This window comes from Cygnus atratus, chromosome 2, assembly GCF_013377495.2.
Source record: "Cygnus atratus isolate AKBS03 ecotype Queensland, Australia chromosome 2, CAtr_DNAZoo_HiC_assembly, whole genome shotgun sequence".
Classification (NCBI taxonomy): Eukaryota; Metazoa; Chordata; class Aves; order Anseriformes; family Anatidae; genus Cygnus; species Cygnus atratus.
Window position 1 is genome coordinate 6,134,108 of NC_066363.1, and position 26,832 is coordinate 6,160,939.

Below are 26,832 nucleotides of genomic sequence, written 5' to 3' on the forward strand. Positions count from 1 at the left end.
TGCCCAGTCCTTACCTCCCCTCCTCGCAGGGAGAGGAAGCTTCCTGCTATCAAAGGCTTTGCACGTCTTCTTTCCCATGACAGCCGTGCCCAGGGAATCAGGGAACAAATGCTCCGAGCCGGGGTCACGATCTAGGTAGTGAGTGAAGTGTCAGGAGAGCCCATCCGAGCTGATCCCCATGTGAGAGGCAGGCCCGGGGATCATCTTTCTAAATTTGTTTGCACAGGATGGAAAAAAGTGATATTTCCATGGGGAAGGAATAAAGCGAATCCACGCCGATGACAGGTATTTGTCTTGTTTTGCCAGCAGCAGGTCTTCTTTCCAAAGGAGCGGCATTTGCACTAATCCCCATCTGAGCCCGAAACAATTAGCTGATCCGTGCTTTTCAGAGGCAGGACGTGGTGTGGAGCCTTTGTATTTACTTGTGCCAGCCAACAAGTATGTGGGTCCGTGCACACGCACGCTTGGGATGTCACCCAGATTGTGCTCTGTTTTCAATCCAGTTGCTGTTTTTGTGGTGCTGCAGCTGACCTGCAGCATGCAAGGGGACAACGCTTGGTCCGTCCTCCTACATGCAATAAGCCCTCCTACGGTGCTGGCAGAGCAGCTCTTTTTAGGGCCCAGAGCCGAGCAGGGGTGAGCAAACTTGTGGTGTATCCTCTAAAGGAGCTAACCCCTGTCCCAGGCTCCCAACCGGCCATTTACAGGCACGAAGTTTTCGTACTGCTGAACAGTTTTACTTTATAAACGGTGAAAACAAGTCAATCAATAAATATTACCATAATGTGTATTGCCTTGGCAACATGGCACTTGATACAAAAATTAAAAACAAATTATATAAACCACCCACGGTGGGGAGCTTTACAGGAGATAAACCTGCTGCCATTGCCGCCAGAAGAACAAATCATCTGGAAGCAGAGCAAAAGCAAACAGCCCAAAGTTAAACAAACCCCAGTGAATGCACCCTGCCCCAGGCAGGTTCCTGCTGACCCTCGGGCTGTGTGTCCTGGAACTGAGACCCTTCCATCCCATGGCAGTGGCTCGCCAGGGCTGGCATCAGTCATTTGCAAAATCCCAGTTAATTCCCTAACCCTACTGGATAATTTGCCAGGATATATTCCATCAGGATTAATTAATATTAACTAGTCGGATGCTTGGTGCAAGTGTGATTTCTGGGAAGTAGCTGGGGCCACGTTTCCTGGAGTTTAGTCTCTAGGAAATTGTTCCTAAAATCTTGGTGCCACGCAGAAGGTTTAGTCAGTAGAGAAACAGTGTAAGCTTTGCATTTGACGCTAGCTTAATTATTCAGTGCAATAATTTGCTTAACAACTTGAATATTCGTCAGATCAACTGAGTTACACAGTCTGTTCTTGTACACAGCTTCGTTTCTAATGAATCTGAGTGCACAGCCCTTCTGCATAAGTGAACTCGAGATGTCACCCCAGATTGCCTTGCACTTTTAACGTGACACGATTGTTCCTGTTGTTTTAGTGCTATAACTGATACCCTGCCATTAAGATTACTTGGTACTAAGTTGTATGCGCATTGCATAAAGGAAAAAAAAAAAAATTTTGTATGGCTGAGCACCTTATTTGAGTATACTGTGCTTTCCATGCTAGCGTCTCTCCTGAGTATTACACTATTTCCAAAGATGCTCTTTAAAAGTGCTACTTTTTGGCAGGGGCTCAGTGATTACGGAATACTCTCCAGCTTGTGAAGATCGGTGCTAAACTGTGCCTAGAAATTGCATGTAATACATTCTCATGTAGAGGGTACAGGCTTGCACATGCATACTTTAATTTATTAAAGCTAGATTATATTTTAGACCACATGCCCTCTGAAGCAGGAAACAAGTAATTTGATTTTGAATTAATTTGCTAGAAACGCAGAACAACATTTGAAAGGATTGGTACAAACCTGACAGTCCGAAAGTATTTATACAGAGAGAGCAATTTGCTTAACCAACTGCTTCCTTTGTGTCATCTGTTCTCTCAGATAGTTATATTTGGAATAAAGTGTTTTTCTGCTGCTGGTACCTCTTGAGGGACTTCCTGTGGTGATGTGGCTTTAGAACTGAGGCAGGTAGGCTGCGGCTCCCTGGGGAAGGGAAACTCAGTTAATACTTGAATAACGTTGAATGTCACTCAAGCCGAGGGAAAAAAAAAAAAGGTGGACAAGTGAAAGATAAATAGGTTTAAATAATTACTGTTGAAATCCTGTTATGCTTGTAATTTTTTTCTCAGCATGGAAGTCCTTCTGTAAGCAATTCAGCACAACCCTTTGAAATCAGCTTGAGTTTTATTAATATTTTAGTAGCAGCATTAGTAATGGCATGAACGATGGTAGTGCTGTGATGAGCTGTGGAGTTTTCAGAGCAACCCCTCTTGGAGGTGAATCAATAAAACCGAACTGATTTACACCAGCAGCGAACCTGGGCTCCAGATGCAGGGGCCAACTGTGCAAACACACTCTCCTCTGCCATTAGTCCTGGCAGCCCTTCTGGGGAGCTCAGAGGCAATAAGCATCGCCCCAGGATGGCGTGGCTGGATTTAATGGCACCGCTTGTACTGGCAGGCACTGGAGCTAGTCAGACGTGTTTGCAGGAAAAAATATTGCTCTGATTCCGCAGCGCATCCCTTTTTAGTGCAGTACTTAAGGACGTGCTCTCCTTTCAACCTGCGGTTAAGTCCCGCTGATATCAGTGGGTGCAAAGTAGTCTGCAGTGCTTTGCTGAATAGGCGCCGCACGCGTTTCCGTGTTTACCTGCAGGTTTTTTTCGCATCTCCTTTTAGATACCTTTTATCTCTTCCTACGAACTTGGCATTTTCCTTCCCTTCCATGTGTAGCTTGTCTTCTTAGGGTGAGTTTTTTCTACGCCGTTTGGAGCAGCCCCATGGCAGGGTGCTGGGTGTTGCACTGGTGCCTTTCTCCATCTGTGATGCTGAATATCGCCCAGTCACCTGGCTTCAGAGCACACCCCTCAAGTTGCACAAAACCAAAAACAAAGCACAACCTGTTGTCTGAACCGCAAGCCCTCTTCTGTGCCCCTGGTCTCTGGAAGAACCTGTGTCGCCAAACTGGATGGAAAGTGGAGAACACAAGGAAATTTCCTCCCACCCTCCCACAACAACAGCTCAAAAATAATAATCTGGCCTATCTGTAATTTCCGGTTTTACAGACAGTTATCTTGACATATCCAGTTGCTAAACCTGAAAAATTACGGCATAAGCTTGTGTAATCTTGTTGCTTGCCATTTTTCCTTAAGATGTCATCCCCTGACAAGTATAGTTCAGGCTATTTTCTCTTCTAGCTGGGGAGTTCTCCATAAGAAATAAGCATGCTATCAAAGAAAAAGAAAATAAACCCATCTAGGATTATTTCCAGCAGGAAAAGCAGCTGCAGCTGAGGGGGCAGCGATGTCAAAGTCCAGGCGCCCGGAGTCAGAACTCTGAGATTTGTGAAGAGTTAAGTGAGTTGCACATGGATAAGCAGTTGAAGGCTGAGCCACCACCTCCAGTAGGGCAAAAAGAGGTAACAGAAACCACTTTCCTACCTGATACTGCATGCAATTCATCACACGAGCTCCATAGTGCATGCCACCAATTTTTGTGGGGGGTTGGGGCTTGGAAAAATATGTGTTTGTCAACTGGCACGGAAGCAGAAGCACACAGTAGGTATTACAGTTTTGCTAAAGGAGAGGGGATTTTGTTGTTATAAAAATAATTGGAAAGCTTGGAAAATGTGCATTACAAATTAAGATGGGATTTTCTGAGGCTTTGGAAAAAAAATCTGTAATGTTACTGTATTATTTTAGGAGAAAATGCGCGTGTGCTTAGCCCTTGAAAAGTAGCTCCAAGAATGGCATCTGCTGACTTGACAGATCTGTACCTGGAATTCACTGGAGGGCACCTGTTCTCTGTAGCAGATTACCATTTCTTTTCCTGTTAGCACCATAGACCCAAGAGAGGTGCAAGAATTTAAGTAGCTGACATGAAATTACTAATTATATGGCAAGCCTTGGTATCATTCAGTTATTATTGGCCAAAGTATGGATCGCTCTTTGTTTCTCAACATGTAGACTACATTGACTTTTATTTTCAATTTCTAGGATAATGTTGTCTTTAAAAACATGAATACCAAAAATGCATCATTTTGTATTTTACGCTGAGTGACTGCAGGTTTTAAATTCCCTGTATCCCAGTTTATGACTTTTTGAGATTTTTTCCCCCATTCAGATTTAGTATTTATTGATAGAATGTTGCATTTATTATTGAAGAGTGATCTTTGAAATCAGAAACTGGAGGTTTTGAGCCATGTCCTGGGAATTTGGGGAACTCCATAGCAGCTTGAGACTGGAACCAGTGGTAGTCTGGGGAGTTTGAATTAATGAAAGGGAAAGAATGACTTAATATTATCATCACTCCTTTCCCAGTTCTACTGTAAAACTGCTGACGAACTCGTGCCCAGCAGGAGCAATCCCATGCAGAAATCTTGACAGGTCAATGGAAACAGGGCTGCTGCAGAGCCAGACCTCACCTTATCCAGGCCTGCTGATTCTTAGTGTCACATGGGGTGGAATTTACTGAACTAACTGTAGACATCTGCATCTAGACGTGTCATCTGAGGCCCCTTTTATAGTCAACAAAGATCAGGAGCCAATATAGTTAGGTAAAAGTGTCTCATCTCCTCCTGAAATCAACATTTAAATTAGGTCAGATGAATCATATTTTAAAGTACCTGTTTCTATCCAGTGACTATAAAGGGAGCCCAGGGTAACTAGCTGAGCTGTGGAGATCTACACTTAGGTGACCTAAACTCCACTGATATTCACCTGAAATTCTCTAGCCATGAAGCAGTTCTTTCAGGGGCAATCCTCACCAGAATACTTCTTGGCATATTGAACTTCATCTTCAGAAAGAAAAGGTCCTGTACTTTAGAGAAAGGAGACTTCAAGCTTCTGATATCCCAATCTCAGGGGAAAAAAAAAATATATATATATATATATATTTACCCAAAAGAAACATTAGATTTTAAAATAATGAGATGAATTACAACAAGTAGGGATTAGAAGACCATCTCAGGAATTTTTTCTCACAGGGGATTTGGTATCCTTCATGTTTAACCATATTAGTAAGATATAAAAATCCTGTTATATTAGCATGAAGGCCTGAGAACTATGTCCTTTCTTAGTGCTATAATGAAATGTCATGATAAGAAGGGAACATTCTAGCTCTGGTATATTCAGCAACATCGTGATAAAGAAATAATCCCCATTTCCTCCCTCAACTTTCAAAAGGTCCTGGAACACAAATGTCACCTTTCTATAGTAGACTATAATTGATTCTATTTGTGGCTTCTTAAAGAGAGGTGGAGGAATATGGCAACAATCCAGGGATGACTTGAAATCAAACGGAAGTTCACATGAGGCTATGAATACCAACATGAAAGAGCAAAGCCCAAAGGATGCTATTTTTGAAGGGTAAATCTTGTGTGGACATTACATACTTACAGTCCTTCTGTTCAGAAGTAATCTTTCTGCCGACACAAAAGGACATGATAATCTTTTTGATGAATGCCCAAGAACCCGGGACTAGCCAAATAAAGCCAGCAACCGCAAGGAAGTAACTTAACAGATTTGGTATGCCCAAGAGACAGGGCTTTGAGTTATTCAGTTGCTCACAGGAAGCACTGAATGTGTTCTGAATAAAACACTGTTGATGGCAGTAAAGGATACATTATATGATTAAAAATTCATCCCATATAAATCAACAGAAAGACACCATAGAAATAAAATTGTCGATGTCGCAGGTGGATAAGACTTCAGAGAACATACCAGTTAATTTCTTTGCCAAAACATTGCCCCATAAAATATTTTGTACAGCCTTGTGGAATCTACCTTTAAACGTATCAGGCAACTTAGACCTTCAGTTATCAAAGGGAACAGTTTACTCAGCTAGAAAAAAAAAATCTCATGGCTGGGTGTATTGCCTTAATAATCAGCCTATTTTCTTTTCCTTTTAAAATACAATTTTATTACTTTCTTTTACTGATTTTATCTGTCATTCTCTTTTTATGAATTAATGTCACTTGATTTAATAGACTGTTATTAGCTTCCTTTTACATTTTGTTTACTCCCTAAAGTCACATGCCATTGTTCCTCCTTTTACCTTTTTTTTTTTTTTTTCCAACTCCCTCATTTTTTTCCTCTTTGGAATTGTTTTACCAAGAACTAAACACAGTACTCCAAATGAAATTTCCACAGAACTATAAAGAGAAGTAGTATCTCAGTATATAGACACAATACTTTCATATAGGATTTCTGCATCTTTATATTCCACTGCAAAATCATGTCTATTTTTTTTAATATTACCCCAGGTGATTTGTGGTTACAAGTTTCCACGATTTCCATTGAAATTTTTCCTGAACTATTTCTTTTGTAGTGTTTTGAGTCAATTCTCATTTTGCTATATTCTCTCCATGTTTCACTTCTCACTTCCTTTCTCCTTGGTTTCAATACTCTCTTCAATTTAATGTTATCTGCCAATGTAAGAATTATATTGGTCAGTATCTCTTCTGTATCTTTAGCGAAGATAAATGCTGACTCTAATCCCTACATGTATCTTCCTCTGAAGACAAAGTTTTTGTTACATTTGGGTCTTTAGGATGGCTTTTCTCCATACAGCAATGGGTGAATCAGAGCCAATTACACTTTATTTCAAAAGTAGGCTTTTCTATAATAGAAATATAGGTATTTTATTAAGATTTATGTATTGTCTGTCAGTTTGGTAGATTAAGGCTGTGATCTTCAAAGGGAAGGGAGAGAGGGAGAAAGATAAGAGAGTTAAACCTTTAGCAAACATCAACTTTCAATGAGATTTCAGCTTCTCACTGCTGCAGGCTTCTTGAAAAAAAAAAAAAAAAAAAAAAAAGAGCATTCAGATCAATTTGCCACTATTAGAGACACAAGTGGTGTCTGACACAAGAGACAAAAGCCCTGTCCAGCTACTTAAGACAGAGCAGTCCACTCAGAAACACATTAAAAACTACCCTCTGCAGCATGAATTTACGCTCAAGTGGGAGGTCTTCCAAAGAGGCTCCTGATGTTGTCTCTGCCTGGCATATCTCCTCCACTCACTTATTGCAAGAAAGAAAGAGTACATTCTGTATTCGTCCTTTTTGTCTTTTGGCCTCCTTGTTCCCTGTCTGTGCACAGCACCCGTGGCAGACAGGAGAGCTGCCTCAGTGTCTTTATGGCTCCTCGCCTTTTCGCTCAGCTGGCCTCCAAGAAAGTACTCGCCTTTTCTCCACTGAGTTTGTTTAGTTCACTTTAATCACAAACTACAGCAAGAGTTTAGTGATCTGTGGTTCCCATGATTATTCCCTTTTCCTCTTCTCTAAGCTCAGTGTTGTGTTTACTTATTGCTGCTCTCCTGGGCTCTTTCCAGTTTTCCATGATCATTAAGTATTGATTGCTAATGGTGTGTTACCTTAGTGTTTCAGATCCCTGTATGCCCTACAATGTGCGTTGGCTGGATCTGCTGATTTGCTTTTGTTTCAGGTTTTCTAGATATTTCTCTGCTTACATTTCTACTAGTTCTAACAAGCTCTCACTCCCTTTTTATTGATCGCCTTGTTGGATTCTTTTAAAAAGGGTTTATTTTCTGAGGCAACTGAATTTTGATTAGTCACATCTCCCTCATCAATTGCTATTATGTCTCTTGCTCTTTTCTTTCCATTACCGAGTTCATGAAAACATTAATCCTTTTAACCTTTATGGCAAAGAGTAACCTTTGCTTCTTTTCCTACAAGCTTTCCTAATCTTTCCCTCCTCTGTCATATGTATGGTTCATTCTTTTTCTAGTCCGTATTCAGACCCTCAAAGCTTTGTCTAGTGTTTTCTGAATCCATGTTCACTCCCTCTTCTTCCTTGAAGGCTTTTCCAATGAAATCCTGTCTGTTCTGCCTTGCATGTTCCCTATCTCCCTTTGACACTGATGGATTCTAATATTTTCTGAAAACTCCTCCTGATAAATAACTCTTGAGCATTCTTGATTCTTTAAGATGTTTTCCCTGTGGTCTAATATAATTGCACCGTGTTCTGCAATTGTGTTCTCTGAATTTCGTAACCTGTCTCTGCTAAATACAGCACTCTCATTGACAATGCTATCAAGCTGACGTTCTCACAGTTTTCTTTGATTTCTCTCTGTTGGTAAGAATTATATCCAACGAGGCTTCTTTTTTCATTGGAACTCCTATTTTCTACATCCTGCAGCTGTATATGATTTAGGATTATTTCAGTGATGCGTGTTTTGACGTCTTCATAACAGAACAAATAATGACTAAATGCATTCCCTAATGAACAGTATCAGAAAGTTCTGATTGTGCAAAAAACTTGGTACAACATCTTTTCCACCATCATATACTGTTTGTAGGCTGTAGAAAATAGGCTATTCTCTGTATGACAGCTGCATTCTGAATATGGATTTTTTAGAAGCTTTATCCATGCCGTTGGCCTGTGCTTTCTGTTCTGACTCTCTTTTAAAATGGTCTCTTCTCAATTGTTTGCAGTCCTTCTGAGTAGAGCATTAAAAACCCTAGCCAAGACTATGACCTTTGGGATGCTGCAGCTAATTGCAAAGAAGTAGCTTCCATCCCCTCTTACAAGCATTGCTGGAATGTTCAGTCTTGCCCGTTTTACCCCAGGTTCAGCATTTCTCTGAATTCAGCTATAAATTTTGCATTGCCTTTGTATGCTGGAAAACAAGGGGTCCATTTTCACGTTAATAATATACATAAAGCTGTACCTATTCTCTAACTCCATCTTCATGAAAATAATAATTTATGTGTACATGCCATCTTTCATATAACTATCTCACAGGTTGTTTAAAAGCATGGGTAAGTATTACTGTCCTCATTTTTTAAATGGAGAGAATAGTATTGCAAGATAAAGCACAAAAAGGTTTCAGTAGGTGCTCAGGAAAGAGAATAAGAGAGTTTGCAAATAAGCTACCTGTCCTGACTCTTGTCAGGCCATTTTGTATTGACATGATCCATAGGAGATCCTACCTTTGATGTTGGCTGCTTGTGCCAGATATCTCTCCTACACAGTCAGAAACAAATGCAGGGCTGTGTAAATATTATACCTTCCCCTATAATGGCCAAACTAAATAATCAAGAAAAATATAGTTTTGGATTCACACAAAATAAATGTTTTATTTTGACTACTTATATAAAATTTCAAAGACAAATCTTGTTTTCTTCTAAAGAAAATGTTTTATGTCAAAAGAAAGCCTAAACATGTTATGAAATTTCTATTTCATATTTGGATGGCTTATGTAATGGTGAGAGAAGGACTTCTGCTCATCTCAGAGGAGAAGCTGGGGCAGCAGGGAACAGGACATGGACCTAACCAACAAGGTGCAGTTTTTATGCACCAGCTGTGGGTGGGGAGCCTCGGGAATGAGGTTCCAGAGACAGGAACCCAACACAGGTCCTTCATCCTCCAGCTTTTCAGGAGCTAGGTTCCACTTCTGGTCCCCCCATTTGATTTCATCATATGTGAGGGAAGGACATACAAACCTTGAAATCTTAAAAAAATAAATTAAAAAACAGAGTGGTTCAGTTGTTCCAAGCTTCCACCTACCATTAATATTCAGTGGCTGTTCACTATATTTCTTAGGTTGTTCCTTTTTATTTTTTATTTTTTAAAGAAAGAATTGTTTGTTAATTTTTTTGTTGTTGGTGGGTCAACCATTAGTTCACCACAGCATAGGCAGAGCTGTCACTCGAGGAGTGGGCACCGTGTGAAGTGCATGGCAATCTTGCTGTCATGTCTGCTTTGGCTGGGATATTGGTTAGTGGAATAAAAACTCAGCTACTTCCTTCGGGGCAATTGATCAATTTGTTTTCCTCATCTTTGCTCTTGTTGACAACAAGCTTGATGAAATCAGTCTTTCTGAAGGCAGCACAGTGGATTTGACAAATCCCGCAGAACTGCTGGAGCAGATCCCTGAGTTTGCTGAGGAGCTGATGGAGCCTGAAGATTGCTTCCCCGAAGGTAAGGGCCTGCATATTTCACTGCAATGCTGAGGCGAGAAACCTCCTGTCCTCTTATCAAACATGCCTCCACGTTCACTCTAAGTTGCTCTAGCTGCTTGCAATAGTATTTCGCTGGATGCACTTCATTTCTTAGATACAGTAATGTTCCAGAATCACTTGTTAACATTAGTCTTTGGATTTCCAAGGCAAGATAAGCCAGATGCATGCTCAAAATTCCTGCGTAGCTTCTAACATGTTAGGCTTATTTTCATCACAATTTGTGCTATTGAGTTTTATAATGATAATGATAATAATAAGGTTGATATTTCTGATTTGGCCAATGACGATTTTTGTCTTCCAAAATATGTGCATAATCAGACTTGGTAGAGAACTAATGAGTTCGGGATGTTTCTATAGCTTAGGTGTATATAGGCAGTTAATATAAACTGTCTGCAGTGCTCACGAGTCCCAGGGACTCTATTCCATTTGTTTTAAAAGGCATGAAGATAAGCATGTCCAGTAACATTAATTTGACCCGGGATGTACTATGCATGGGGCATTTTATTTAATTATTTCAGATAACTCATATTTAGATAACTATTTTAATAACCCAATAAGCCAGTATTTTATTAAATTTTGACACCATGCTACCCCAAAACGGATTTGAAACCCAGCTGCACAAAAAGATCTATTTTAGCTACGTTTGAAAGGAAAATAACATTCTAAGTTTTCTTCTTCTGAGTGAGCTCTATTCAAAATATTATCTCAGTAAGATTCCTCATTTTCCTTTAAAACTGGGTTAGGAAAAATAGGGTTAGCTGAATGTTAGCATATTCTCTTGAAAATTCAAGGGTTATTATAAGTAAGAACAGAGCTGCTCAGATGGGATCAGACAGAAATGATTTACTGGGTATATGAATGCCCCTGAAGTCAGCAAAAATGTGCAGCTCTATATGTGTGAGAAAGATGATTGAATGAGGTAAGGGAGCCCTGCAGGGCTTACAAATGTCCCTAGAATCTAAACATTTTTTGGCAGCTTTGCTTAAAAGCAGTAGCCAAAAATTAATGCAGTTGACTGAAGAAAGCATGGTACTGTGCTGTAACTGTTCTGGCCGAGACAATAATATTTAGAGATTAGATCTGGTGTTTTCATTCTTTCATAATATATTTCTTAATGAGACCAGTGAGCAGCAATCTATGTTGTGCACTGCAAAGTGAGAAATTATGTTATATAATTGCACAAACAAGCCTGTGTTATAAGACCAGTGCCAGTCAAATGCCAGACAGTTTACAAATGATGAAACCGTGGTTGGCCAGGATCACCTTCCATTTTTTAAAACAAATAAGGCTTGGATCATTCAGCCCATCACTTCATTCAGTGCACAGCCCTGGGTCATTCCCAGCACAGCTGCATTCTGTAATTTTCTCTTTCTTGAAATAACCAGAACTGTCCGAATCTCCATCATGCAGACCCACGCCAATACCCACACATTTTTCTGGAAGCCAATGTCAATGGGACGTGGGGTAGCAGTGGCAAGAGGTGGATCATTGGAAGCGTTAACCTAGTTTTGAAGCCCACCTGTCATCCTGACCACAGAGAAATGTAGAAATTGAGCTTTGGGATGAACCCCAGGCTTACCCTTGGTCACATCCATCGTTCTGGCTCCTGATCCCTTCCCCCTGAGCACAACATGGCTGCTGCTGCCTTTTATTCCTCTCCTCTCCTAGTTCATCACCAGCCTCTGCTGAAATCAGGGTGTCCTCCTCTTCTCCCAGGCTATGGCCAGCTGAGCCTTTGGCGCTAAACGGGAACTGAAGCAGAAGCTGCTCCCAGCCCATGATCCTGTGCATGGTGGCTGGGGGCACTGGGGAAGCTGTTGCAGGCAATGGCATCCCCAGTACATCTGCTCTGCTTTCCAGGCAAAATGCGTCCATGCGGATTTTTCAGAGGCTACTGTGTAGGCTAAATGCGATTGCATTGCTCATGGATTTGGCAAAAATGCGTAAACTTGGCACGTGAGTGTTCCCTCATTGAACTTCAAGTCAGAGGGACATAAACTGAAAGTCCAAATTACTTTTATTGCAATGACATTAGGACTTGTTTGTATTTATGGAGAAAACCACAGTATTTTCCCATAATCTTTGTTTATTAAATGCCTTCCAATATTTTCCCTCAAAGTTAGCATCGCAATTAAGCCTCATGCAGCTATCACTTCAGTCTGGTTAAAAACAAAACGAAGCAAAGCAAAACAAAACCAGTCTATTTAGCTAAGACATGACAAGGTTATAAAAGTACTAAAATGGAATTATTGAAGGGCAAGCACTGGGCTATTTTATCTAGTGTTGCCTTTGCCATCTTCTAATAAAGAGATACAATATTTGGAATATTCGGAAGAATGGCCAGCTAATATTTGTGAAAGAATATTAGGTAAAATGAAGAGAGGTGAGAGGGAGAGTTAAGTTCTTACCTTGTTAGCTCACCAGCTATCTAAATGCAAACTATAACATTTCTAAACACATTCAGCATAGGTTGTGTCCTGGACAAATATGTTCCAGATTCACCCCCCTTTTTCAGATAACAAAGGCACAAAGATAATACACGTTCTGGAAATAGTTGCTGAAAGTTTGCTGAGGTCAGAGTTTTCCCGGAGTTGGGTGACCCAGATTAGCCATAGGTCGTTTTTCTTGGGGAGACTTGTTAATTTGTTATCATCTCAAAATAGCTTTGATTAGGCTGAAATGGGAATATTGTTGGGTCAGGAAATGTGGAGTCAAGGTAGGGTCACAGCTCAAGGTCAAGTATTGCTGGGAAAAACCTGATAGAAATGGAGAGATCATTCTTGTTGCCAGTTGATGGGAAAGCAACATCTAGGCAATGCCAGCTATTTGGGTATTTTTCCCTCCAGATGCCTTGCAACACTCCAGTGCTGTTACCTCCATTGGTATGCATTCCGCACCAAAAATTGTTGTCTGTTTGGACATTATCTTCTGTGTCCCGCAGAAGGTCATCCAAAGAGAGCCCCTGGCCGCAGCATACTCCTCTCTCCCAGACCCTAATAGGAGAAAGTTTTCCAACAAGTCCTCAAGTGTAATTCCCCGGGCACGGCCCGCTGGCAAGGGGATATGGTCAGATGGTTGCGCGAGAATAAGCTACCTTGATCAACACGCGGTTGATCGCAACTCGTGACGCCCAGGACGCCCACAACCAGGTTTTCATGTGACCGCGTAGGAGCATTTATCGCAGTTGGAAAGCGCTGAAGTTATTCTGGTTAATGGTGGGGTCTGCGTCATGCCCTCCCCAGCGGCTCTTAGCAGCCGTGCAGAAATGCAAAAGCCAAGAGGAGCTCCAACAGACCGCTAAACTGAACACATCTAGACTGAGCTGTGGGCTGTGCCACCAGATGAGGTTTGAAAGCTGAGTAAAACCAAACAAAGCCCAGCAAAATATGTTGTGTCATCCTAGAAAAAAAAAATATATATATATATATATGTGTGTATATATATATATATATATATATATGGAACAAACCTAAGTTTGAAAGTCTCTTTTCTCTAGCCATAATACCTGAGATACAGGGTATTTTTTGGTCAGGAAGGGCATGCTAGTATTTTGTTGTAAAGAGTTCTCAGACCTCAGAAAACACTTATCGTCCCATCACTTGTGGAGAAAAAGAGTAAGTCGGGGTGGACAGGACCTCCAGATTCAACTCGTCCAACCCCCTGCTCAGAGCAGGGCTCACAGCACTGGTGGACCAGGCTGCCCACTGCCTTTGCTTCAAGGCATCACACTGTTAGTTGCAGTGACCTCCAGGAGGGTATGTTTTGAGGAGAGTAGCAGTGGATAAACAAGAATCACATCCTTGTAAAGACTTTGGAAGAGTGAAAACACCTGGCAGACTGTGGCTCTGTCAGAAGCTGTGTCGTTGCAGCTCCCAGTTGTAGTACACAAGGAAAGACTTCAATCTCCACGTGTATCTCAGGCACCCGAATGCTGGAGGCAGTGATAGCAAAACTCTTTTGTGTTAGCCCTAGAGCTGCACAGCATAAAACCCAGACATGCACACCAGAGGATTAGTGGGGCCAGAGGATGAGAAAAGGAGCAGATAGGAGGGCCAGCAGATACGTGTGCCCTCCAAGCCAGACTTGCCTTCTTGCTTGAGCAATGCACAGCTAGCCAGGCTAGTCATTAGAAACCCAGTTTGACAGATATGTGTCTTAAAACTGAGTTATGAATACCTGCTTGCTTGAATTTATGCTAAGGAAGCTGTATTTTCTTTGTGTCAAACCAAGCAATATCATAACCAATATTCAAAGCTAAGCAAAATATTGTTTTGTTCTAAAAATGAATACCCTAATAATTGGGATCTTCTCTGAAACAGTAGCTATGAAATTATTGTAGTTTAAACACAAGGTACCAGACTTACTGCTCCACAGTATGCAAGAAATTAATTTGTCTTCCAGGTTTACTGAAGAGAATATGGAGCCCAATCCAGCCAAAACATATCTAACAATTTAATGCAAATTTAAATGCATATATTGGTATGAGCAAGCAGTAGATTTGTAGAGGCTTAGCTCATAAGCTTGAAATAAATAGTCTGGCTATTGTGCATGCAGGAGAAAGTTATTGCAGCATAGCTCCCACATTTACAGGGAGATTTTTCTCCTAATGCACCAAGGTAATGCAATCAGGTCTAACAGCTCCATGACTATAATGCAGCAGACTAGAAAATGTGAGTGCAGAGCTAAAGGAATATTTACACAGAATACATTGTAAATTAAATTCCTTTTTCTTTTTTTTTTTTTTTTTTTTTAGTTTGTCATTGTTGTGGCAGATGCTTAAGAGCTTTCTCTGTCACACCTGCAGTGGAAAATGCAGTATAGGACCCATTTTAATCTGCAGTTTGTGGTCATGCCATAGGACACCCCACTGACTGAAGGGAACAATTCCCTTGTTTTGAGAAGCAAACAAAAAATAAATAATATCATGGTAACCAATGCATTTAGAAAGGTTTCTTGGTAATGGGTCTCTTTTTCATGAGAAATGGTACATAATATTGAAACGAGAATCGAAAACAACCATTGTTCTTGGGCAAAGTGACCACTAACGGAGCTCAGTACAGTTTCACTGATTTGCCAGCAAATAGCTTGACCTTTGGAGGGGGACTTTTTCTGCTGTAATGGAAATGAATCATTTTGCTCTCCAAAAACATGTAGCCCACTATGAATCAGGGCGGCAAAACTAAGTCCTGACCAAATCATGAGGTATTCAGCTTCTTCTGTGCAACCCTATATAGTTCCGTAATAGCATTGATTTCAGGGGGATAGCACAGATCTATTAGACTAGGCAGCATGAGTAATGCTGTTGTAAGAAATGCCAAAGGGTTTATTCATGTCTTGACACTTGCTGTGTTAAAAGGTGTTAATGAATAGTCTTCTTCACATGGATCAAGTAAATAGCTTTCTAGACCCAGAGCTGGAGTCTGTTGACCACTTGCCTTGTAGAAGTCAGCTGGAGTTATGATTGCTCAGACCCTCACCAGATCATGCCTAGAACACACTGGAATGTTTCTAATATTTTGATTTCATAGAAATGTGAAAACAAACAAACAAACAAACAGAAATCCACCATCAACAACTCTTGGAACATGGACCAAGGCCAAGTAAACTTTTTTGTCGTGCTATGTAAGGCTTCCAATTCATCATTTAAGCTTGGGTCAAGGTCACCGAACAGTAGGCTGCCAGCATTACTAGACAGTCCAGGAAAGCACAGGTATTAAAGAGCAGTAACTGAGGGAAAATATAAAATTCAAAATGGAAATAGAACTTTGTTCATTAAAAAACTATTTATGGTCAGTTTTCTTTTTCTTTCAGATTTCTTTTCTTCTGTTTGATTTATGAGTAGTTAAAAATAGCATTTCATCTGAATTGCAACCAGCATGATTATTCACGGAAGTGCTACTTGACATTAGTAATTGTATCAGAATCTGGTCTAAACATTTCTGAATTGGGCCCAATCAAAAGCATGGGATTTAATAGCGCTGTGATTTTGGGCTGACTCATCTGAGAGGCTATTTTGGATTTTTCAAGGTATTACTGTCAGTAACATGGACTTTTTTTTCTTTTTTCAGAGCAGAATTGCATGAAATTGCCATCAAAGAGCATTTAAAAAAAAAAAAAAAAGATTAGTGGTCCTAGCTGCCTTTCTGTCTTTAAATATAGCTCTCTGTACCTGTAGATTATCAGATGAAAGCTGACTATATCAGCAATAGCCTGTTTTTACCATTTAAAAACTATTTTCCATCACAAATGAAATAACTTAAGGTCTTATGCTGCCCTGCTCATTAGTATTTCATTTGAAGATGATTCCCTGATTTTAGCTATGCCTGGGCTCAGGTAATCATGTTAGCTCACTGTGTACTTGAAGAACAGAAGCAGACTTCTCCCAGGAATGTTTTATCCAACTATCTTACGGTGGGGAGAACCACTTGCTGGAAGACATTAACCTATTCCAGTCCTGCTTGTGAAGTCTATGGCTAGCTGAGCGGAGGCCTTTATCTAAGTGTCTAAAATGCCAAGTATGAATCTTGGAAGTAATTTAGGAGAAAAGAGAGAAGAGTTTTTAGACCAAAGTCTTAAGTCAGAAAAATCCAGATTTTTCAAAATATTCTGAAGTATGTATGAGAACAAGGTAGTCTTGTGGAAAGTTTCTTCTGCTAGAAGCAGTGGTTATCTCTAGTACAAAGGGGGATTTCTGCTTAACATGAGAAATCCACACTTAAGTTGTGAACACCCTGCTCATTAGGCTGTTTAATTGATAAATGAGGGATCTGAGCCCAAGTCTTGGGTCCACCTGATGCCAAGTTGAGTTGAACATGAGGTAGCCTGCATAACAGCACGGAGTGTGGACCAGACGTCTGCAAGCTGGCAGTGACCACATTGGTTGTGGGGTGAGAAATGGTGTAAGAGGTTTCTGGCAGCACTGCTAAGAGATGCAGCCCCCAGTGTCCTGTCCTGCTGGTGGGAATGTATTGCATGGGCATTTCCAAGCAGAGCTGCCAGGGGAGGATGTTGGGCTCAGGGATCCTGGTACCACAGATCTGGTACCTGAACTCTGTTCCATGGAGCTACTTCCTAAAAAATACCCAACTCACACACATTACTATCTCTGTACTGTTTTTAAGAAAAAGTTCTGACTAACATGATAACTTCTTATCCTTTGCCACAATTCTCTGTTTTTTGGATTAAAGTGCTTAGAGGGATAAAACGTTCCTTTGCTGGAGCAGTACCTGACCCACAAAGAGGTAGAGATCTGGTCCTTACAGTTGCATCTTCTCCTAGCATTATGCTCTTCTCAAGCAATTCAATTGATTTAATGTATTTCAGCTCAGCCTAGAATTTCTCTGAATTCCAGAATACAGTGGGAGTACAGGTCTGTGTGATGGAAGTATTTAGACGACATGTAGTTACTTGCATTACTGTCACATTACATTTGCATTAAGGGTTTCCTATCCTGCTAGTCCCATACCAAAACCTCAGACAGCCAAGAACCTACACCTTCCAAACATCTCAGAGATGGGGGAGAAAAGGCTGCTCTGGGAGTGGTTCATATATGAACGATGACAGTGACAACCTACAGCTCCCTATAGCTCTGCTGCTCCATAGCAGGGATGTGGGCTAATATAACCTTACAGAAAATGCCAGGAAGAGAACGGCAGACTTAGCAGCTTGCTCCCTCCTGGCAGAGCCAGCTGCCAGCACATCCCCACTTCCAGCTACATGGGAATCCCGGCATCCTGGGACTTGCACTTGATCTCCTTGCAAATCACTTGTAGCTCGAGCGCCTCAGTTATGCCACCTTGAATTAACAGGATCTGCTGTCTGCGTAACCTTGGCACTCACCCTCTTTCCTTCCCCACATGCCTTGCCTAAATATTATTTCTACTTGCAATAGCATTGCATTACATCACCAGAGTGAGATCTCCTCCCTTGTCACTTCTGAGCAGTTGTTGTGTGCTTCGAGATGTGTCCGTGACCTCAGCCACCTTTCAGCTAAGGAAGCAGCTGGCCTGTGATTTATCATCTTATGATGGGACTATAAAACTCCACAGCAATGTCTCTTTCTATACAACACATGGATTTGTCTATACAACAAATGCAGGGTAAAAAGCTTGCTTTTTGGAGATAAAGTAGTTTCTAAGGGTTGTTCTCATCAGCAAATGTTTTGACACTTGAGTTGAATTATCTGACGTAAGGCTGAATGGCCAGCCTGGAAAAGGATAACTCCTGGCTACCAGGTTGTCCTCTCATCATAGTTTTAAGTTCCTACCCAACACAAGGTAATGGATGTGGTGCTTTTTAAATGGGAAAGACCAATCTATCTGTTACTAACAACAATACTCTTTTGCTATAGCAATTTAATGTTGCTAAGAAGACTAAAAATGGCCAAGGTTTTGCCAGCAGAGATCCTTCTGTGGTCCCCATTACCACCACGGCATTTAGCTATCATATTTGTCATTGCAACACCTCGCTAAGGTCAGAAAGTGCTGTAAGTGACAGTAGGGAACTTGCTGTGGACAGAGGCTGGATATCTAAATTTCTGCTGATGTCAAAGGGGATTTATCCACCAAAGTACCTTTCCAAAGTTGACCTGATGCCTTGTTTAAGCTCATGAGAGACCAAGAAATCAAAATCTGCTTTTCCTGTCTGAGTCTCTTCAGCACATTGGTCCCATCTGCATTGCTGCACCACCTCCCCTCATCTCCCTTTCATCAGGTTGCCACTTTTAATCAGTAATTCGAATGGTACTGTAATACCAAGAAAATATCCTTCCTACATTCAGAAGGATGTGGAAACTATTGGTAATACCCTGCTGGAGTCATTAGACCGGATCAGCAGGGCTGCCTGAGCTTAGCTAACACAATGTGATCAACCTGGGGCACTGGTGACTCACGACCAAAATATTCTGTACCACAAAAATCACTGGGAGAGACCACTGGGGCAGGTTTAAAGTGATTTTGAATATTTTTGAATAGAGGAGTGAGATGGGGAAATAGAAGGCAAAGCAGAAGAGGATGATGAGAAGAATGAGGGAGGATAGGTAGGAGACACTCCATTCAGTAGCATATTGCTGGAATTAATCTTGTTTAGCAGGCACTTGTTGCAGATTTATGAAATAATCAAGCTTTTTTTTAACAATTGTTGGTTTTTTGGTTTTTGTTTTTTTTTTTCTCCTTTTCAGTTTGTGTGCGATTCTTCCCATGCTGTTCAGTGGACATCTCAAAATTTCCAGGCAAAATTTGGTGGAGGCTCCGGAAAACGTGCTACAGAATTGTCGAACACAACTGGTTTGAAACTTTCATCATATTCATGATCTTGCTGAGCAGTGGAGCCCTGGTAAGTGTGACAGGGTTTTCTCGTTGTTTGTAAGTAGATGTGGATCTAAGAGAAGGTGGCCTGAGGTTAGGTGCATCCAAGATTTTATGAACCCTCATTGCTCATTTCTCAAAGCAAAGCACAGTGAGCAGTGAATCAGAGAGCTACCAATGGAGCTGGTGGATGCGTATCATGTTCTGAATGCACCTTAGCTTAACCCAACATACCTTTCTGTGCTCAGATACCTCCTGCTTGGAGCCGAGTGAATGCACACACAAGAAGGCCAGTTGGTCATTGCCCATGACTCTGATAAGGGATCTTCTGAGATCCCACAGGGTGCTGGGATTATCCACTCTGTATTATCAGCCCTGGGCTCTTTGTGGCAGTGGCAACCAGCATGCAGTTTCTAGAATTTGGGCTGGCAAGCTGGCTTGCTCACTCTACTCCAAATCCAGCCTGCTTTTAGCAAGGATTGCTGCTCTAGCTGTTCAACTTTGCCTTTTCTGTCCCTCCTCCTGTCTCCTCCAGGGTCACTTAGAAAACTTAAGCACCTCTGTTTAAGGCTGTTGCTTGAAGCTCCCAGTGAACATACATTTGCATGGGTCATTTACATGGTTAAGAATGTCCCTGAAATTGATGTGATTTCTCCCAGGGTTTTAGTTGGCCATAGGGCAAAGAGACATATTGGAAGTTCTCTGGACTTTGGTCTGGTGATCACGGATTTTCTCCTCAGTGATGGGGTTAAGAAATGTACCTACTAAATTCACAGGCAGTACCATCTTTGGACGGGTTACCAGTGTTTTTCTGAAGTTCAGGATTAACTTTGCCTAGCAGATGAATCTGCCTTCAGTATTTAAATGAAAGACCTTAGAAAGGTGCCTGCTTCATCTCACCAGGGATAATCAAGGGCAGAAAGACAAAATGCAGGCTGACTGGTAAGGTAGCAGATTTACTCAAAAGAGCTGGAGAGAGAACAGGCAACAAACAGAACAGAAGAAACTACATCACAGCACTGCAGAAAAGCCGAACACCCCACTAGGCTGTATAAATAAGCATGTTCTTCCACTCTAGTTGGCATCAAGGAGGCCTCAGCTGGAGCACAAGGCTTCAGCTCTGGGCACTGCACTTTGGGAAAGACGTGGGCTAATTGAAGAAACTCCAGAACAGGGAAACGCAAATTGTCAGTGGCCTAAAAAATAAGAGGAAAACACAGAAGTACTAGGCTTATGTAGTTTAAAGAAAGTCTCTGCAGGGAGGCAAGAAGATGGCAATGCGTAAATGTTGTTGCAAAATGAACGGAATGGACAATTCTCCAGGACCACTAGGGATGGACTGGAATTTTGCCCAGGGGATTTTCTTTTATTATGAGAAGAAAAAGGCTGAAAAACTTGTACAGATAGTAGGCTGCTGACAATTGTCATAGCTTTGCTGAAATCAATGGAGTCTGACAGTTTTTGCACCAGCTTGGGGATCAGCATGTTAATTTTTTAACACATTTTAAAGGGGGCATGTCATTTGCTATAATACACTTTAGACAAATGCACTTCCTTACATATGTAATTAAAAGTGCCTTAGATACTGAAGACTGTGATATAAATCTCATTTAGTTTTCATTGAATACATTCATTTGCCTTTTTAAAAATTTATTTTCAGTTTACTCAGTACAATTCTGTATAAGGGCAAATTTCGCTGCACTTTCTCATGTACCTGCACTGTGCTTCAACATATCAGCTTTGTTCTTCAGGATAGGGATTGGACATGTGGGAGGGAACACACACTTTTTTTTTCCCTCTGTTATTCTGGAGTGAGCTTTTCCAAAAACTGAGCTCATCTGGCCATGCCCCTGCAACGTGCTAAGTTTTTAAGGGAGTTTAAAAACCAATGTATATTCGCATGTGGTGGTTAGACCACCACAGGTGGTGGTGGTAAGTAAGCTGGTCTACAGCTTACTGCAAAAGGTCTGAAAACCTTTCTTGTGCATTTAAGCCACAAACACCCAAACTGGAAGTCTGTGTTTTAATAGTAAATGTGGATAACACTGCAGGTATCCTGTTTAGTTCCCCCCTTTTTTTTTTTTTTTTTAAGAAGAAATAACCTTAATGTTTAATTTAATCTTTTGGGTAATGTCCATAGGTTGCTCAGAAGCACGGTGCACCTGGGGCATTCAGGTAGCACATTTTTCACCCCTTGTTAAGCTGCTTCCTGGCTCACGGTCTGCTCTTGGTAGAGCAAACACAATGTGCTTTCTGACAAGTTAGTAGCAAACAAGGAGAGCGAAGGAAACCACTTTAAATAGTTTGCTGTTATTTTTGCAGTAATTGCAAAGTACAGCAAGTCATCTGACAAAGTGAGCAAGCCCCTACCAGAAGCGATAAACTCCAGTCTGTCTGTGTATTGTTTTCTGTGGCTTTCTCCAACAGCTCTTTCACACCCTTGAAATATCATTTTTGAAGGCAAGATAGGAGACTGGGTCGCAGCGAAAACGTCACCCTGAAGTGTGGGGACAAATGGACAAGCTTTGGCTCGGGCTGCCAGAGCTGTCTTGTCAGTTTAATTACTGTTTCCTGGCAGGCAAAAGACCAGTGTGACTGCCTGAGTGACAAGCAGCACGCTTCTGATATCTGCAGGCACTGGGTGATTTCTAACTTTTGGAAGTTCCTCAGAAAGTAGTGAGAGATCTCGGAATATTCAAATGTAGATAATTAAGACGATTAGCACAGACCCCCTCGAATAACGTTGTGCTTTCTTGCTGCCAAGCGCTCTGGGTCATGCAGTAGGACAAGAGAAATATATCAAAGCCTGGGTCCTCCGAGTGAGAGGGACACGGAGGCAGACTGGATAATGATCAGCTGGGAAGCAGGCTGAAGCCACTGCTCGACTTAGCAGCTCCCAGCCGAGCCATATATCTGCTGCCCTGACACCGGGATCCTGCATTTTTATTTGACGTGCATTATAAAGTGAAAGCTAAATTATGGGACAACTTTACTTGTTTTATTTTAGTAGGCACATTGTTTTATATCGTAAATATTTTAAAAGGGTTATTAAGTTGCTTGTACTTGATGCAGATGCTGAATGTCTTTTGATGGTGCACTGCACAAGCTTAGTTAGGGAGACAGATGAGATGGGTAGATAGATACCTTGACCTTTAAAACATAATTGCTCTGTTAAGTTAATAATAATGAGCATTTCTTGAGGCAGATAGTTGTAGCTACCTGAAATGTGATGGCTGAACAGAAGCCAGGGAACTCTGTGCTCTGTAACACGGGCGTAAGCATGTTAATAACCCAATTTGTCATCATTAGCAGTAAGACGTGTCTGACTAAATGTAAGGGTCGGATTCTGTCTATTAGGTTAGGATCAGTCCTATCTATGACTGTGCACTCGTTCTGATGGTAACATTAAAATATATCAGAAATCACTGCCAGTACATGATGTGCTGTCAAATGAGACTACGTGCAGCACTGATGCTTTCCAACATCGTTCAGCAGAAGCTTTTAATCAATATTTTGCACTTCCAGGCTTTTGAAGATATTTATCTTGAAGATCGAAAAAACATAAAAACCATGCTGGAATACGCTGACAAAATATTCACTTACATCTTTGTCTTGGAAATGCTTTTGAAATGGGTAGCTTATGGCTTCAAGAAGTATTTCACCAATGCCTGGTGCTGGCTTGACTTCCTCATTGTAGATGTAAGTACCATTTGGGAGCTACAATGCTGCTTGTGTTGTGATTTTATGGTGTGCATAAGGAGAGGCTGTTAAGTCTGGCAGCTTTGCGTCTGCAAAATGACAGCTGTCGCTCTGACTCCGAGTAACAACCTTAGGTGAACCTCGAAGGAGGTCGCCAGACGCCATTTTGCAACTGTGCATCCCCAGCACACAGTGTGCCAGGGTGGAGAAAACGGCTCCATGTCGCTGTGCAGAGGTGTTACCCTGCTAATGTGAGTCACGTTCCCCTCTAGTCTCCAGGAACTCGCTCTTTCTCTTAGCATTTAACATCTCGTCCCACACTCCCGCCTAACACAAGGTCCGGTTACCTCCGAGTGCTCCGCACATGACCTCGACACACAAGTCTCAGCAGATTAGAGAAGCTGTCCTTGGCAGAGCTTCCCTGCGAGGCTGCCAGCAGCACCTCGCGGGATGCTCAGTCTCCCAAGTATTCACAAGTGGAGGAGTCCAGAAGAAGGTGTGAATAGCCCTACCTAAAGTGATTTCACTACTACAAAACCATACAAAATACTCTAAATCCTTGAAATGTCTCTGCGCTTAGTTCTCCTGAGAGAACAATCTTTAAAACCAAGACATAGTTGAATAAAAGGGAGTTCGTTCCCCAAGAGTGTTGCTAGAACCAGCCATGCCCTCTCCAGAGTTGTTTCTGACCCCCATGCAGAAGATCAGCAGGTACGAGCACATAAAACCCAAAGTTTCACAATATCTCATGTGGGATCTGGTGAATTCCAGAAAGGCCAGAAACACTGCATCCTCCAGATAAGGTTTAACGTTTCATCACAGTGTATCAATAAGGAGGCAATTATCTCCCCGAGGCCATTTCTTATTAGCTCAGGGTATTAATGTGGCAGGCTAGCAGAGCTCTGCCATGACTGTAACTTATTAAACTTCTGATAAATTATTTTTTTCCCCCATTTTACGTCTGAACCTTGACTCGGGGGAGAGCTGCACTTTCTTTGGCGCCAGCCCAGAAAAGCACTTCAATGGGGCGATTTACTTGTTTGAAGTTATGGACACGTCTAAGTGCCCTGCTGGATCAGAGCCTTTGGAAGCTTCTCCAGAGCTTTAATAAATTGATTTATGAAAAGGAAGTTCTTTACATAAATTGTAGGTCATAAATTCCTCTTCACATACATGCTTGGAAACCTCTTAAAGGGAAGGCACTTATTTTTCACAGATTAGTTTCAATAGAAAAGGAAGGCCTGGTTTAATTATCTAACCACAAAATTGGAAACCACCAGCTCCTAAGTTACAGCCCAAACCTGAAAACTGTGCTTACTGTGGTTTAGGTCAAGTGGCATAGCTGTTCTTCCTTGGTTCCTCCATCTGTAAAATGGGACTAGTAGGACTCATATAAAGTATTATATGGGTTTCCAGGAATTTGTTGTTGGAGCTAATGTTCATAATGAACTTCTGGAGACTAGAAGAGCTAGATGAGAGCTGAATATTGTCACAACTATAAGTAGGGGTCTTCCTGACAGGGACGAGAGTTTGCATGGTGAATTCACTGAGGCAGTTTGGTGCTCTGCTGTATTACCAACAGTTTGCAATGAGTTCTGTCCTTATTAGAAGTATACATAAAGCATGGCGTTTAATTAATACCAAAGAGAGTAAACCAGAAATGGAGCGAAATTCTGTCCTCCATGCAAAAATCCCACTTGAAATAGGAGCTATACAAGAATGCAAAGTCAGTACGTAGCCCAAAAATTTAAGGTTCGTGTTTGCCTTTTCATGGTGGGGTTTGTGAATGTAACGTCAGATAGCGGAGAGAACCTCGGGTGGGATGGGGAAAGGAGCTGCACGTCCTTGCCACTTCCAGAGCACTCAGGGCATTAACCAGTGCTATGGAGGCAGGCAGACCACAGCCCCCCAGGACTGCCCCTGTCCCTAGCAAACCCACTGGCCTAGACTTTATTTTCTGAACCCACATGTAAATGTTGTTTTTGCAGGATCCCCAAGCTAGCCAAAAAGATGTCCCACCCTTGAGTTGTTTTGGTTACTTGACTCTAGGAAATTGTTTGTCCTTTTGTGTTCCCAATTAATAAAGCTTTTCCCCATGCCCAATTATTTCCTTCACAGTTATTTGCCAACATGGATTATGAGAACCGGTACTATATTTTTAGCATGTTTAACAGATGCTCTTCTCCTAGCCTATTGCTCACACACCCTGCCACTCTGAATTGGCAGAGTAACATGCTGTCATTTTTCCAGCACACTTTTTACTTCAATTTACATTTTCTTTTGGTCCTTTGAGAACCAAATCACTGCAACTGAGCTGCAGAAGGGAGTGAATGGGTGAATTAGCTGCTCAAAAAGAAGCAGATGAACCACTTGTCTGATTTTCTTAAATTTATTTGTTTAAAATTATTCACTTAAAAATTCCTGATCTGCAAATTTTTCATTAGCAGTTTGGTATTGGTATTCAAAATTCAAGCTGCGATGGTTGATTTTTCATTGGACATGGGAAACCATCTATCATCTGTGTTTTCTCATTGTACAAATGCAACTTAGAACTCTTTTTCTGCTGTGAATAATTCATAAAACCATCTTAAAATTTGCAAGTATTCACTATTTCTAAATGGGAAGTGAACCCAGAGGGGTTATAAGCACATTGCTGAAGAATTATTATTTTTCCCCATACTTATTCTGCTCAGTGAAAGACCTTTGACACTGATTTGGGCCTGTGGAGCAGCAAAGGCTCTGTCTCGTGATTGTGGATTACTAACAGAAGTTCTGTCTTGCACAGCCTGAACATCAAAACACACAGTAATCCACAAACTGAGGGCTATTTTTGCTGGATGTGGAATCCCTAAAGGATGATCTCTGATAATGGGCCTCTGCATCTCAAAGAAATGTGCAAGTGTAGCTAAACAAAAAGACAGTGCTTTTAAATACATTGCAATACAATAAAGTTTTGCAACGGATTTCTTTGGAAGGAAGGGAGAAAGGAGTAATCAAACCACAAAACTGAGGCTTGTTTCAACCTAGGGCACTTGGGAGAGATGCCTTAAACTTCTGCAGACATTTTGGATATACTGAACAAAAAGCATTAATGCATCAATCATACATTACCTCCCTGCAAATAACGTGTATATTCTTAAAATTAACCCACTTCTACACTGTAAATGTAGTTTTGCTATGCACACAAACTGTGTGATGGGGACTGCAAGTCACAGCTATTTTAAAATGAGGAAAAAGCAGAGCCTGTAGCGTATCTAAACTGTAGACAGACATCAGCATCATCGTCACCATCAGGAATGGTGTTTATGCAGAAGCCTCTTTGCTAGGCTGCACAGGCAAATATTTTCACAAAGAATTGATATTTCCCAAGCATTCATGCAATCAAAACCTGTTTGTACTCAGCAGATTAAACAAGAAGTACAAACTTGGCCAGAGACGAAGGCGCATGGCATTCAGAACAAATGTTTATGAAAACTGCTCTCAACCAGGCGCGTCCCGCGACAGGCAGAGACAGTTGGGTTTTAAAACAGGCAGCAGATAAACTCCTCCGGTCGTGCCTGCTGGTATCACGTTTGATGTTGCTTTCAATTGTTTCCTCTGACCTATAAATATTATCTCAAGCTTATCTAGTTTGAGCTTCAGCCAATTAATTCTGAGCGATGCCCCAGCCTCTGCCGACAGCAGGCAGATTATTCCTTTGCAGTGGTCAGTTCAGGGAAGGCATCGGTCT

The 26,832-nt window shown here is 41.4% G+C and overlaps 1 protein-coding gene across 17 annotated transcripts in view; it reads left to right on the forward strand.

The window, feature by feature from the left end:
* The window catches only part of LOC118251891 (sodium channel protein type 5 subunit alpha-like), a 208,884-nt gene that overhangs the window by 148,267 nt on the left and 33,785 nt on the right, over window positions 1–26,832 (forward strand). For 6 of the 17 annotated variants that reach the window (XM_050709322.1, XM_050709323.1, XM_050709333.1 and 3 more), the window contains 4 exons: window positions 3,373–3,531; window positions 9,937–10,057; window positions 19,277–19,431; window positions 22,929–23,102. In XM_050709322.1, coding sequence (XP_050565279.1) covers window positions 3,373–3,531; window positions 9,937–10,057; window positions 19,277–19,431; window positions 22,929–23,102 — 609 coding nt within the window. The remainder of the gene's footprint in view (window positions 1–3,372; window positions 3,532–9,936; window positions 10,058–19,276; window positions 19,432–22,928; window positions 23,103–26,832) is intronic. The other 11 variants (XM_050709327.1, XM_050709325.1, XM_050709335.1 and 8 more) reach the window with 3 other exon arrangements.